At 38.8% G+C, this 15,085-nt stretch overlaps 1 protein-coding gene across 8 annotated transcripts in view; it reads right to left on the reverse strand.

Annotated features, from left to right (window-relative positions):
• APC (APC regulator of WNT signaling pathway) overlaps nt 1-15,085 on the reverse strand; it is a 151,289-nt gene that overhangs the window by 37,213 nt on the left and 98,991 nt on the right. For all 8 annotated transcript variants that reach the window (XM_069087769.1, XM_069087768.1, XM_069087767.1 and 5 more), the window contains one exon: nt 8,274-8,378. In XM_069087769.1, coding sequence (XP_068943870.1) covers nt 8,274-8,378 — 105 coding nt within the window. The remainder of the gene's footprint in view (nt 1-8,273; nt 8,379-15,085) is intronic.

The raw sequence follows: 15,085 nt of genomic DNA on the forward strand, positions 1-15,085 counted from the left end.
CAGCTAGGTGGTGCAGTGAACAGAGCACTGGCCCTGGAGTCAAGAGAACCTGAGTTCAAATCTGGCCTCAGACACTTAACGCAAAAACTAGCCATATGACCTTGGGCAAGTCACTTAACCCCAATTGCCCTCCAAAAAGCAAAAAAAAAAAAAAATAGCAGCTAGAATCTGAATAGTCAAAGATTTACTGATTTTCTTAGTCTCTTCAAATGAAACTGCATTTAGTTTTCCTTATTCATCATGTCTTTTTGTTTTCCCATTTATCTTTCTAATGTCTAGATTAATTTTATGCTTCTTTTGGATTTAATGTATTCTCTTTTTTTAAGCTGTACATTTATTTCAAACTTTGTTTTTAAAGATAAAAACATTTGTTTTAAAAATATACAGCAAAATGGTGATAATACTACCCACCTTACAGGGTTGTTGCAGGATCAAATGACTTTATTCAGAGTATCATTACTGAGTCTCTATTAGGCATGCATATTTTATTTGTATTTCTTATATTATTTTTTACTGTATTATGGTCTATGGGATGTCTATTTAATATTTCTGCCTTTTAACATATATGTTTTCTTTGTCTTCTATTATTTTTACTACATGATACTAAGAAATGTATATTCTTTTAAATTCTCATTCAGTACCCATTTCAGATATAATTTATCTAAAAGTCTGTTTAGAAAGGAACATCAAAGTCTCTTTTAAGGTCTCTTTATTTCAATTAACTTCTTCATGACAATCAGGGTTAAGTAACTTGCTCAAGGTTACACGGCCAGTTATTTCTGGGTGTGGTGCTGAGTATCTGAGCCCGGGATTCGATCTCCAGGTCATCCTGACACTAGAGCCAGTGCTCTTACTCGCTGAGCCACCTGGCTGCCCCTTCCTTTATGACTTTTATAATGATTTCTTTCATGTTTTTAGTTTCTTTAAGCATAATACGAGTTCCTTATTTATTTTTATTGACAACTTGAATTTTTAATTTGGATGTCATGATTGCAGCTTGCTTTCAAGTCACCTAATACAAAGCAGATTTTGTTTCAGTCTCACTGAGATCAGCCTTTATGGCTTTCAGTTTCTTGTGTGTATCATGGTCTCCTTTGAGAATCTGCTGAAGTCTATAGACTCCTTTTCAGAAAAAAAAAAAAGGTTTTTAAATGCATAAAATAAAATGCATAGGATTACAAAGAGATCAGTTATATTAAACACCATTATCTATATGTACATCTATATCAACCAAATTTCTAGGTCTCAGGTTAAGGATTCTTTTTTTTTTTTTAAGCAATTGGGGGGATAAGTAACTTGCTCAAGGTTACAAGGCCAGTTATCTCTGGGCATGGTGCTAAGTATCTGAGCCCGGACCTGATCCCTAGGTCATCCCGACACTGGAGCCGGTGCTCTCACTGGCTGTGCTACCTGGCTGTCCCAGGTTAAGGATTCTTGAACCAGTTGATCTCTGATGTCTCTTCAGGCTCTAGATCTATGATTCTATAAGTGTAATTTATGAAATTTGCTTTTGGCTTCTTTTATGTAAAATTCTCTATTTGAATTCCAAATGTGTCATAATTTTTTTCCCCTGAGAATCTCTGCATATTTGGATAGAGATTCTGCTTCACTTGTTCTAAGTTGTTTAAAAGCCTGCATTAATTTTGCTTCAAGAGCTCTAATTTCCAACCTGCTTTCCACCCTAATGGCTTCCTTTTAGGAGTTCCACTTCTCTTGAACCATGCTGGAATTTCTTGCTTGAGGTTCCATGATTATCTGGGGAACTCACAGAATTCTCTTTTTCAGTGAAATTTTCTTTAGTAAGACAATATTTATTCAATGCAGTATTCCTTGGGGGTGGGGAATTTCTTTTCTATTTTTATGCCTGACCAAGAATCCCGCTTAATGGTTTACCTACTTGGAAGCTAGGCTTATGCCTGGCTTTTTGGATTTTTTTTTTCAATCTTTTTCTTTTATATTCTCAACAAATTGTTTCTCTCTTCCCTCATTATTTGGTCTCTTCCTTATCTACTGCTGTGGCTCATACTTTTTCTGAAGTGAAATCTCCCTCGGCTGGGTAATATCTGCCTCCTTAAGATGGGAAGTTAGGGAGACCTGGTTACTTCTTTGATCAGAGTAAACACTGTAGAGTAAGAATTAATCTCAGCTTAGTTTTTGGTATTGTGTTTTCTATCTAGTTTCACACTATTGAATCTTCTGTCCATTTCTCCACCCCTAATACATTCCTTCTTCCTTATGTGGGTAGGTAGATTCAATGTCTTGTGGACTGTGTTCCAGATTGAGTTAATGCAATGAGATCCTTATTGCTGGAGGCTGAAATAGATGCTTAGGAGGTTACGTAAGTAGGCTACTACTAGCATGTGGAATGGGTAGACTGGACATTATGAGAGATAATTAACTGGACCCCTATCTTATTCTAATTAGTAACAGTCAGTTTGATATGATTCCACAGGAGTAGTGATTTTACGTTCTGATATTACACCTCAGAGCTGTGAACTGCTGATTGTAAGTTTACTTGCTTAATCACAGAAAGCTAATTAGAGGACCTCCATCCCTGTTTTTCCTTGTTAGGGTAAGCAAGCCCAGTATGGCAGAGGTAGCAACTACATGGAAAGTGCCTCCATTCCTTGTCACTAGCATGTGGCCAAGGAGTAGCTGCCAGCCTGTGGCCTGCCTTTTTTTTTTTTTTTTTTACCAGACTATGGGTGTGCTCATCAGCTTGGCAGGACCTCCTGAAAGCTTAGGATAGGGTCCCCTGCATTCTCTTTCTGCACAGGGATTTAATGTTCCCTATCACTGTTGCTATGCTCTGAACTTCTCTATCTTCCTAAGCAGACCTGTGGGGTGGAAAAATGACTCACTGTGAATTTTCCTTGGCTTTTCCCATCAGGATTCAGTCTCCTTCACTTTCTATGTCATTGCGTAGGAATTAAGGAAAAATTCTACCTCTCTACCTGCATCTTGACTCCATCTCCTTCTATCTTATTCTAAGGGCCATCTGATTAGGGGAGTTACAAGGTCATATTTGTGCTTAAGGAGAGTCATTTTGGTAGGAGCATATAGCATGGCCTAATGCAGGAAGAGATGACGTATGGAGACAAATGAGGAGGCTGTTGCAATAATCTAGGTGAAAGGTGACAAGGGGTTGGATGTAAGAGATATAAAAATGACAACAGTAGGCAAGATTTGGCAATGGGCTGGATATGCCATTATGGAGGGAGAGTGAGTAATCAAATAATGCTAAGGGTTATGAATCTGGGCTACTAAAAAAAGGATTTCTCTTTGACAAAAACAGGGAAGTTTGAAGAAGGGTTGGTTTTGGGGGTGAGTATGAGATATTTCTCGGTCACCCTGTTTAAAATACTCAATAGACAATTGGGAAAGGGTTAAAGGTCAGGGGAGAGACTATGACTGATTGTAGATGTCACTGGTAAAGGAATGATAATTAACCCATGGGAAATGATGAGGTCACCAAAAGAGCAAGTATAGACAGGGAAAGTAGGGGACCTGGGATGGAAACACCGTTGTTACTGAGCATAAACCTTAGACACACCATAAAGGAGGGTTCAACACAACTAGGCTGATGTTACTGTTTTCCAGTCCTATCAGCCAAAAGGACGCACTATATGGGCAGGGCAAAAACCCATGAAAGCCCACTCCCACATAAATCTGCAACAGTGGTTGATATTCCCTTTTAAACTCACAGTTTAACTTAAATGGGCACACCAGAAAGCCTGTTTCTTGATTCTCTGTACCCTCTACCAGCCATCTCTAAATAACAGTATTCTCCTCAGATACTTAACACTTACTAGCTGTGTGACCTTGGGCAAGTTACTTAACCCCAACTGCCCAGCTTCCCTCCTCCCCCCCCTCAAAAAAAAAAAAAGCTAAATAAATAAATAACATCATTCTTTGGTAATCAGCATACTACCTACCTCGTGCTTGGGACTTAACTCTTGACTGTTCTGTTGCTTTCTACTATATATCCCAGGACACATCACTACCAAATCACTGACACCCTTACTGGACTCATTCCTTAATGGCTAACATGCTTTTACCCCTTACATACTCTTCCTATTCTACTGAATCTAAATATCCTACGGCCAGTTTAAAAACCCTGTTTCCCAACCCCAACTGGCTGCTCTCTTTATTTTCATCTTCTTCAACTCTATCCTGGTACAAGCAGTGGCAAAAGGGAGCCCATTACAGATGGTAATCTAGAATTTACTGGCCCCTCCACATTACTATCAATACAATACCTTTTGGTATCCCCAAAAGGAGCTTAGAGGAAAAAGGGCAATGTCATGAGGGGGCCTGCATTGCTGAAAATGACCCAGCCCCCCACAAAAGGAAGCCAATCCTTTTAGGGTCCTCTCATGTAGTGATGACTTTTTTCCCTGTTCCCCCAACCCAACCGCCACCACAACCACAGGGCTGTCATGGAAGGGGAGGCACTGGTGAGTGGGCTAGGGAACACAAAAGTGGGTGATGACACAGAAATAATTCTCCCTGACCTGTGATAGGGATTAGTTTCTAAGCAGGAAGCATCATCTTCGCTGTAGCTCTTATGTCTCCCTGGTGCTGGTCCTATTTGTGGTCACATCTTTACATCAAGAGACCCACTGAAACCTGCAAAAATCTGGCACCATCCACCACATGGACGTGATTGTTTAGACTTGGGATGGAGGTGAAACCTGGAATTTCTGTATTTGTTTTCCTGTATCCAGTTATTCATTTGTTGTTTTTGGAATATTTAAAAATTTTTTCTTTTTCTCCTTTAGTGTTGCCTATATCAGGCTTCTAGAATTCCAGAAGTCATAGTTGACTAATAAGCGCCATAAAGTCATTTAAGAGGGAGAACCACAATCCCCTAGAACTGGGGTGTCAAACTCTACTCAAGCTTCTGGCAAAACAATACGGTGAGGAACCAAATAGAAACATAACTGGGAAATGTTTAACAAAATAAATGTACAACATGAAAAAGATCAATTTGTGGTTTTCTAAGTCATTATGTGGCAGCAAGGATCTTTTCTATTTAAGTGTGACACCACTGCTCTAGAAGACCTCAAGAACCTAAACTTCATGGGATGGAAAAATGGTAGGAACAAGATTCTAACCTTAGTTTTCCAAACTGTGTGCCACAGTACTCCACTGTGCTAGGGGATAGTTTAAATTTTCTAGGGAAACCATGCACTCTTGGACACTAGTCAGATGATTAGTTTGAGGTAGTTCAAAGTTTCTGTATTAGATCACCCTACATTCTTTTTGATATTCTCTAATGTTTCAGACATGTTTTTGCTAACTTGTACTTTTGGCTATGCCAGTAATTTCCTGAACTGTCTCATTTGTCATGCACTATTTTTGTGAAGCTAGATTTTCAACAGTTACTGTGATAAAAATCAAGTACAGAGTGAAAATCAATATAGAACAGGGAATGAGTGCTGATGTCCAGTCTGATCCCAAAGTGTGAGAAACTATGCAGTGCCTGAGAGATGCACACATCCCATTGTAAGTAACTGCAATTGTTCAGTGTTTTTCAGTGGTGTCCTGTACTTGGTGATCCCAATTGGGGCTTTCTTGGCAAACATAGGAAATTGCCATTTCCTTCTCCAGCTCATTTTACAGATGAGGAAACAGAGGCAGAGTTCAGCGTTAAGTGACTTGTTCACAGCCAGCAAGTATCTGAGGTTAGATTTGAACTCAGGTCTTCCTAACTCTGGGCCCAGTAATCTATCCACTATATCACCTACCTGCCTGCTTACTGTTATTTAAGGATATTTTTTCTTTCAATTTATGTGCATTATTTTTGGACACACTTACTAAGCTGTTTGGACCTAACTACTTAATACATGGAGTTGTTAGAAATTTCTTTTGGCCTTTAGGGAGAGCAAAAAAAAAAATTAATGAGACACTAAGGGTACTGTGAATTGTGAAACTTTGGGAACTTCTGTCCTAACTCCTGCCCCACACAAGTTAGGCTAGCTTTTCCTTTAGAGGCACCAAAACACATCACTGAAGCTTAACTGATTCAGGAGATTAGAAGGTCAGGTTTTTGACATGTTCTGATCACCTGAGTACAAAGGTCACAAGGAGTTCCAGGCATGATTTGGTGCCTGGCTGGTAGCACATGACAGACACCTCAGGCAAGGGAGTTTCACTCACCAGAATCAACTCTATGCCTATTATTCTTGTTGAATATTGTTCTCCTGCTTTGGCTGAGTAAGTCACAAAATAAAATGACCTATACAAGCGTCTTATTCTGTAATTTCAAACCTCAACTACCAGATGATTGGTTTGAGCTCTGCTCAGCCCAGAATACCTTCCTACCTCAACAACTTCAATTCCTGACCCATGGTCTTTCTACCACAGCTTCAGCTCTCATATTAGGGGAATTCAACTTACCTACCAATGCTTCTGGAAATACCCTAACTTCTAGTTCCTCAACTGGCTCAGTTCCCATGACCTTTTCTGACTTAGATGGGCAGTGAAACAGAGAAGTAGAACAAATGAGCTCCACTGTGAAGGCTCCTGCCCACCTAGAGCTTAACCATCAAGTTCAACGTCATTGATTTTGCACATTGGAATGAAAAAATATTGAGTTTGTATTATGTCGCTAAGAAATGTGGAATAATCAAGCTCAGTAACCTTGGAACCGTCAACAGATTCTTATTTAAAAACTTCAAATTCACAAAACAAGTGGGATTATAATGAGCCTTAATTTAGAAATGGAAGGCTTTAGAAGTCATGCAGTCCAACCCCTCATTTTCTATATCAGAAACTAAGACCCAGAGAGGAAAGGTGATTTACTCACTGCCCTACATGTGGGCCAGGAGCATAGCTAGGATAAGAATCCAGACCCTCTGACCACAAATTCTGCACTCTTTTTACTACACCAGGTTATACAGTGAAATAAGTTTTTAAAATGTATGTATATACCTAGCATTGTGTCTGTATACATTAGTGTTAATATAACCCCGTGAAACAAATAATTTCAAAATGATTCACAAAAGGAATAGTGTGAGGATACCCTACACTATTAAGGAAGAAGACTATGAAAATGGTCTTTTAAAAATGCTTCACTGAGATGTGGATAGGGTAGGGGAAATAGCAGACTGAAAAGAGGTTTAAGCATAAACAAAGTTTTTTCTATTACCAAAATGACTAAATTTTGCCTTCCAAAACATATTTTTCCTATGTATACATAAGAAAATTGGGCTAAAAGGCATTTTTAAAATGTATTCATTAAACCTAAAGCATTACAATATACAGAAATTTGAAATTGTATTAACTAGTAAAGCCACAGTCTAGCATAAAAGAGATTAAAATTGTTTCCATTTTAAATGTGTAGCAGGGAATGACTATGAATACTGATTTTAGTATTAAAACTTCACTAAAATGCGAGAAGTACAATTACCAAATTCAAGAATATTTTCTTGGGGCGGCTAGGTGGCGCAGTGAATAGAGCACCAGCCCTGGAGTCAGGAGGACCTGAGTTCAAATTTGACTTCAGACACTTAACAATTACTAGCCATGTGACCTTGGACAAGTCACTTAACCCGAAATGCCCTGTCTTCCACCACCAAAAAGCAAAAAAAAATTTAAGTAACAACAGATTTAAAATTTGAAAAAATTGCCTTAGGACTGTTAAACTGAGAAAGATTCTGAATAGAATCTTATCAGAAAACTAAAAATTTAAGACATCAGAATGTTAAAAGATTTAATATGAAAAAGGTTAATTACTTCCTTACATTAGAGATAAAAAGCTGGCAGGAAAAAACCAAAATTTTCATAAACCTGAAAATTATTTTAAAAGTGATTTTATTTTCATTTCTAGGTTTATAAAATCCAGAAGTAGAACAGAAAACAGGAATGATGATGTAAATGCCTCATTATAATAACCTAATAAAATATTTTTGTGACAAATTTTTGATGGGGATGAAGCTGTTCTAACCAAGGAAAAATAAATAGTTCAAACAACAAGGTTTAAACAACTTATATTTAATATCTATTATACAACACACTTAAAATTTCAGACTAAACTTTGGATACTATTTCATCATTTTTTAAAAAAATACTGAAAATGATTAAAATATCCCTGGTAGTTGTGAAAGTATTGTCAGCGCCAAAAAAAAAAAATCAATCTTTTAGCTTTTGAAGAAATAAACAATCCCCCAAACCCTGTAACTTAAAAGTATTCCTGCTATAATTAAACACAAATTAACCATGCTATCATTTTAAATATCCAATTTCATTAAACAAAATTATTCATTTACCTGACTACTACCAGAAGGTGCCAAGATGGTTTCTGCTGCTCCCGGGCCTTCATTCTGCCTCTCTGCTTCATGGGAGATGGCATCAGGCTTGTTCTGAGACGCCCTCTAATAACAAGAGCTTATATCATTATACACAGAAATATACTACATCATTCTATTGCCTTAAGGTACTGATTGCATTAGTTATATGTATTTAGAAAGACATCAAACTATGCTTTATATTTGATAATTAACAACTGACTCAACAGAACTGCAAGTGGAAAGTAAAACATGCCTTCTAAGTATTACTTAGAAGAGAAAGGATTTTCTGAGGCACCTAGAAACACCATCCTCCATCAGCTGTGTACACATCATTACCAGGAATATAACTGAACTGGATAAATAAGTGTCTCCCCTTTAAAGTCATATAATCCATGAATTTAGTGGGTCTGCTTTTGGACGATTGGTACCTCATAGGCAGAGAGGTTGATTAATATATTAATTTATTTAGCACATATTTTTCACCAAGAAAAATTCCTAGAAAATCTTTAAAGAACTTTAAAGACTAAAGATCATGAGAAATTTCCATTCTGATATGAATAAAAGCTGAAATAGGAAAATCTTATTATATGTCACATGAAATAGAAATGAGATTTAGTATTCAATGAAATAAAAAAACATCACTTTCTATATAGTAATAATACTAGCACTTATATAGCAACTTAAGATTGGCAAAGCGTTTTATATATATAATACTTTGATCCTTGCAACAGTCCTGTGAAGTAGGTGTTATTATCCTCATTTTTACAGATGAGGAAACTGAAGCTTATGAAAGGGTGACTTGTCCAAGGTCATCTAGCTAGTAAGTGCCTGAGTCAGAATTCAAACTCAGCTCTTCCTGACTCCAAGTCTGGTGTTCTAAAACCTTTTCTGTACATTTGAAAGTATAATTTATCTATTGTATAGGAATAATGACATATGCTTCACTCTAAGAAAACCCAACATAAAAATTAATCTAACGTAAAAAATGAAATTTGGAAAAGATAAATTAGTAAAGTATATTAATACTGTAAAAATATTTATTGGCTTTTATAAAATGTTCCACTTAAGAGTTCTTTTAAATATCAGACTTCCATATTCATTTCAAACTGGTCAAAATTTTATTTTTTTAATCAACTTTTTCGGCAAGACTATATTGCAGAAGGTAAGTATATTCATAAATGATTAGTACTTTCAGCGTCAGATTCACAGAATCACAAAATGTTGAACTGGAAAGAAAAACAAAGAGGATCTTGTCAACTCTTCCTAGAGATGAGAAAATCAGAGAAATAAAGTGACTTGCCAAAGGACTCCAGAGCTAATTACTGGCAGACCTCTCTGTGTTCATTTCACTGAACCACCTTGCTCTTAATAAATGTGTATACAGCTTATGAGATGCAGTGCAGATAAGTCCCTGACATTTTCGCTGTGCCCCTGGCACAGGGCCCCTGGTAGCTCTTAATTCTACGTAGTAAACAATGGGATATATGTGTTGGTGGAGTTTCCTCATAGGGAGCTCTCTACCCCAACAAAAATAACAGGTTTGTACAAAAATTCCTGCGGGTCAATTCTTATAGAACCATTAAGCAGCTTTCTTATAGCATGTCCACGCCACAGATGGGACTTAATACATCTCATAAATAAAAATAATAGATATATGGCTATGGCTCGGAATGAATGGAAGGTTAGATTAACCAGACACATACATTCCAAGGACAGAATCTTTTATACATGTTTCTTAGGATAAAGCAGTAGAAAAGTTGGTTGTGTTCACTTGGATCCTGGAACTTGTGTAACAGTGAAGTTATTTCCTACCTCCCTAGGAGAACAGGGTCTGGAGCTGGAGCCGTCTAAGTAAGCGACAGTGGAGGTGAACTGCCTCAGTTTTTTCTTACTTTTTTTCCTTTATTCTCTCACTTCCTTTATGGTTCATTTTTTTCCCCCCTCTACTTATTCTTTTTTATTGAATATTTTATTTTCCCCCAATTACATGTAAAATTTTTTGACATCTGTTTTTTAAAATCTGGGGGTTCCAAATTCTCTCTCTCCCTCCTTCACTTTCCCCGCAATGAGAAAGCAATTAATCTAAGTTATACACATGTAGTTGTGCAAAACCTATTTGCATGTTAGACATTTCGGCTGCATCAGCTCTCTCTGGTGATAGATGGTGTTTTTCCTAAGTCCTTCAGAATTGCAGAAAATAGCTAAATCATCATCATGAATATTATTTTACTGTATGCAATATTCTCTCGATTCTGCTCATTTCACTTTGCGTTTATTTAAGTCTTTCCGGGTTTTTCTGAGAGCATCCAGCTCATCATTTCTCTTAGCACAAAAGTGTGCCATCACCAGCACATACAGCAATTTGTTCAGCCAGCCTCCAATTGGCAGACATCTCCCCATTTTCAACCCTTTATCACCACTAAGAGCTGCTATAAATACTTTTGTACCTGCAGGTCCTTTTCCCTTTTGTTTTTTTTTTATCTCTCTGAGACACAGACCCAGTATCGCTCAGTCAAAGGACAGATACGGTTTTATAGTCTTTCGGAAACAGTTCTAAATCATACTACAGAATGGTTGAATCGGCATACAACTTCACCACCAGAGCCTCAGTATCTCAGCTTTCCCACACTTCCTCTGTTATTTATCATTTTCCTCTTCTGTCATATTAGTCAATCTGATGTGCGAGGTGCTAGCTCAGGGTCATTTTGATTTGCATTTCTCTAATCAATAGTGATTTAGGGCATATTTTCATGACTATAAATAGCTTTGATTACTTTGTCTCAAAACTGCCTGTTCATATCCTTTGACCAAATGAGGAATGCCTCTTATTTCTATAAATTTGACTCACTTTTCTTTTTTGTTTTTTTGCTTTCTAGAAGGGGGAAGGTAGGACAATCTGGGTTAAGTGCCTTGCCCAAGGTCACATGGCTAGTTTTTTGTGTTAAGTGTCTGAGGCTGGATTTGAACTCAGGTCCTCCTGACTCCAGGGCCAGTGCTCTATTCACTGCGCCATCTAGCTGCCCCAATTTTCTATGAATTTGAGAAACAAGGTCTTTATCAGAGAAATTTGTTGTATTTTTTTTTCACAGTTATAATCATTATGTATTTCCCTCCATCCTATTCTCTCTCCTTTCACCCTGTTCCTTTTCAAAAATGTTCACCCTACCTATTCTATAGGCACATCGGTGGCAATTATCCACCAGCTGCTCAGCCTCATTAGTGGCACTGAGAACTAAAGAAGCTGCTCACATCTGAAGTCTGAACAAATCATTTCAGGGTCTCTTCCATATACATTCTCATTTCCTGGCCAGGACCAGAAAGCCACCAGAGTTTCTTTCTCTAAAGTATAGGGTCCTTGGTGGGTTTTCTTCTCACATCACTGGAACTTTCTTTTGCCAGGGTTTCTCTCTTAGGTTCTTCTTCAGTCTTCTCAGGAGATAGTTTTGGGTTTTGTTTTTTTTGTTGTTGTTTTTGTCTTTAAAACCCTACACTTCGAGAGGGCTTGCTTGGTCTAAGTTGTTTAATTCACGGAACAAGCTGTTCCTGTTTTCATTCAGAATTTGTCTCTTTACAACTCTCAAAGTGTACTGCACCTTTCCTTTATATTTAGTTTGCATTATAATTATTTGAAAGTAAACTTAAAAAGGTCACCTCTTAGGTAATGAATTTTTTGGCCAAGGCAACTTACAAAACAAAGATAAAGGGGAAGAGATTTCTGATTAAGGTGGTTATAGGAAAGGATGTAGAGGAGTCAGGGTCTCTCACACACAGTCCATCAAATACATGGAAAGGGCTCCTGAGAGAGCCAAAGAGAGACACTAGAAAACTCCTCTATCAAAGTCCAAAACTGCACAAAAACACGGTCAGAAGGTTACAGATGCCTGAAAGGGGAATTATACAGGAAGGCCAGACTGAGCTGCAGGAAACGAAGCCTATATGTGCTGAACAAGGATTTTCTAAAAGGTTTCAATGCAGACCTCAGCTCTAATAACTGAGGCCCAAAGTCCCAGCCTGTCACAAGGGAAGCAGAGGCCAGAGGCAGTTCCTATGTCACTGCACAGGGATACAGCACCCAAGTTTGCATTTCTCAGAGCAGTGGGTATCAAAAAAGGAGAAGGGGCCAATTCAGTGCCTGGGCACCTGTACCATAAGAGCCCTTGCAAGAGGCCAGAGAGTACTGTGTTCTGTAACACCTGACTGGGGCCTGTCTGGGTCACATGAAAAGAACCCAATTCTTGAATGGGGATCATACAAGGAGAAGGAGAAAGAGATGACCCAAAGCTAGCTCCTCTAGTGGGCCACCAAGAAGGAGACTGAGGAAGAGGGTGAGGCTTCAGATCAGCCACCCTCATAAGAATGACAGCAGCATCCAGATTAGAAAGGAGACAAGACCGACATCCAAAAGTGGGGGCTGGCGCAGGGCCGGGATCTGGCACTGTATTTCAATCCAAAAACTTAGGCTAGATATTAGTAAATAGAAGAAAATACCAAACAAAATGAAAAAATGTTACGAGTTAAGAGGAGCTCAAAAAGGCAAACTTAGAAAAGAGTAACTCCAGAAGTTCAAATAAAGCTTCACAGAAAAGAATGGCTTACTGAGAAAGATAACAAGAGTGAGTAAAAGAATGAAGACATAATAGGGAAAAAAAAGTAAGTTATCTATGATTTTTTTAAATGACCTGAAAATTTAAGAATCCTAGAATTTCCTAAAAACCACAAACAAATCTGAACACACTATTGAAAATATCATAAAAGAAACTATATATTGGGCACATATAAATAACTCTTCAAGGTCCTGTCTGATCCTAATATAGCATAGGCTTTAGACTTAGTCTCTCAATTCCCATTCCCAGCAAGAGACTGGATTCTCAGAAGCAGACAGGTGAGAAGGAAGAACATTCCAGAAATGTAGAACTAAGGCAAAGGAAGAGACTCCCTGAAAGATGGAGTGTTGTCAGTGAGGAACAGCAAGTAGTCAAGTATAACTGGATCATAAAGTGTATGGAGGGAAGTCAAGCGTAAGAAGCCTGGAAAGCTGGGAAGAAGCCAGGTGGTAGAGTTTTAAATACTAATCAAGGTGTTACCCAAGATTTTTATACACACAGACACACAGACACACATCTTAAATGCTAATCAAAACATGAATCAAGACTGTGCTTGATCCTGAAGGTCCTAAGGAGTCACTCCCATTTACAGGCAGGGCACGCCACGGTCTGGACCTGTTTTAGAAAATTCACTTTGGCAGATAATTAGAAAACCAATTGGAGCAGGGAGACTTGGGGCAGAGAGACCAATCAGAAGGATATTGTAATAGTTCAGACAAAATGGCCTAAAGTAGGTGGTGGCTATGTGAATGCAGAAAAGGGAAAGAATATCAAGAGACAAATTGCAATCACTGAAGAGGTAGCCATAGCTTCTTGTTTTGCTCATGCACTGAGGAACCGGGGCTGTTTTGTTCCCGGAGCTCAGGAGCTCTAACCTGTATACTAACCCCCCAGCCCTTTTACTACCAGTTGATATCAGTCAGACAGACTTAATTAGTTTTTTAAAAGGTGCATTTACTATCAGAGGTGCTATAATCAATCTAACCACCCCCCCCCAATATGTGGCAAACGGGGTGACTAACAGACCCAGGAAGTCTTTTCACTGGAATTTCTATGTTTCCCTCACATATGGAATAGCTTCTCTTCTGGGCTCCTTTTAGAATCTTGCATCTGTTTTCCTCACATACAGCTCGTCCATGACTCCTACTGTAGACACTGCATGACCTAATGGTCATGGTCGTCCTGGGGCATTGTTAGGGAAGTGTCCAAATTCTCTCATCTTCTGAGGTTCATGGAGTCCCGAGTGGGGCAGGGAGAGACCAAGGTGGAGGGTAGGGCACTCCTCTTCCCCCTGGCCCACTCAAGGGACACTTTCTCAGAGGCTTGGCTTGATTTGCTCTCTGTTGGCAAAATTCATTCAAATCTTTCAGTTTCAAACTGGTTCATATGTCACAGAATAAGATGGAGGTCAAGGTTAAGGTGCTCTCCTCCCTCCTTTTTCACTTAAAGCAACTGATTGCGACAGTCTCACCAGGTGACACTTTTCGGGTGTAGCATTTTTATTACTTTTTTTTTTTAAACATGCCCTCATCTCCTCCACGGTTTAATGCCATACCTCCTTTGAATTCACCTTTTCATTCTATCCTGACCCTGACTCAATGATCCCTCCCCTTCAGCTACCACCCCCTCAAGTTATTATCTAATCTTTCCTTTCTTTCACAATTTCACAATCTGAATTCTCAGATAAAGCTTTTTACACCCAATTAATTCCCCTACTTCACATCTCTAAACCTCAATCCCTCAATATATAGCATCACTTCCACTGCATAACTGAAACTACTCCTTAAAGCTAAGTCAGATGGCTTGGGGAGTAACAACACTGGTTCAGCCCCAAGCATTGTCCCCTGCTCTGCACTAAGTCCCCAGAGGACTCCACTTTGAGGTCACACCCTTATGGATAAAAATAAGATCTACTCAAATTCATTCCTCAATGACTAACAATACCCTCTCCCCTCCTAACCTTCCCGTAGCTGTGATTCTGAATGCTCTAAAGTGTTAATTCAGCTCCAAATTCCCCAGTCTCTACAGACCAATCCTTTGGGACTTTCCCTCAATCCATCCCCCCCCCCCCCCATACTTCATGTTCAGACAGATCGGAAGAGCTGTCTGAACATGAAGCACCCCCCCCCCCCCCCCCCCCCCCGCTGCTGCTTTCCTCGCCTCAACCACTACCGCTACTCTCTTACT

This window comes from Petaurus breviceps, unplaced genomic scaffold (assembly GCF_028583685.1).
Source record: "Petaurus breviceps papuanus isolate PSGF00001 unplaced genomic scaffold, PetGlider_PUasm1.0 183, whole genome shotgun sequence".
Lineage (NCBI taxonomy): Eukaryota > Metazoa > Chordata > Mammalia > Diprotodontia > Petauridae > Petaurus > Petaurus breviceps.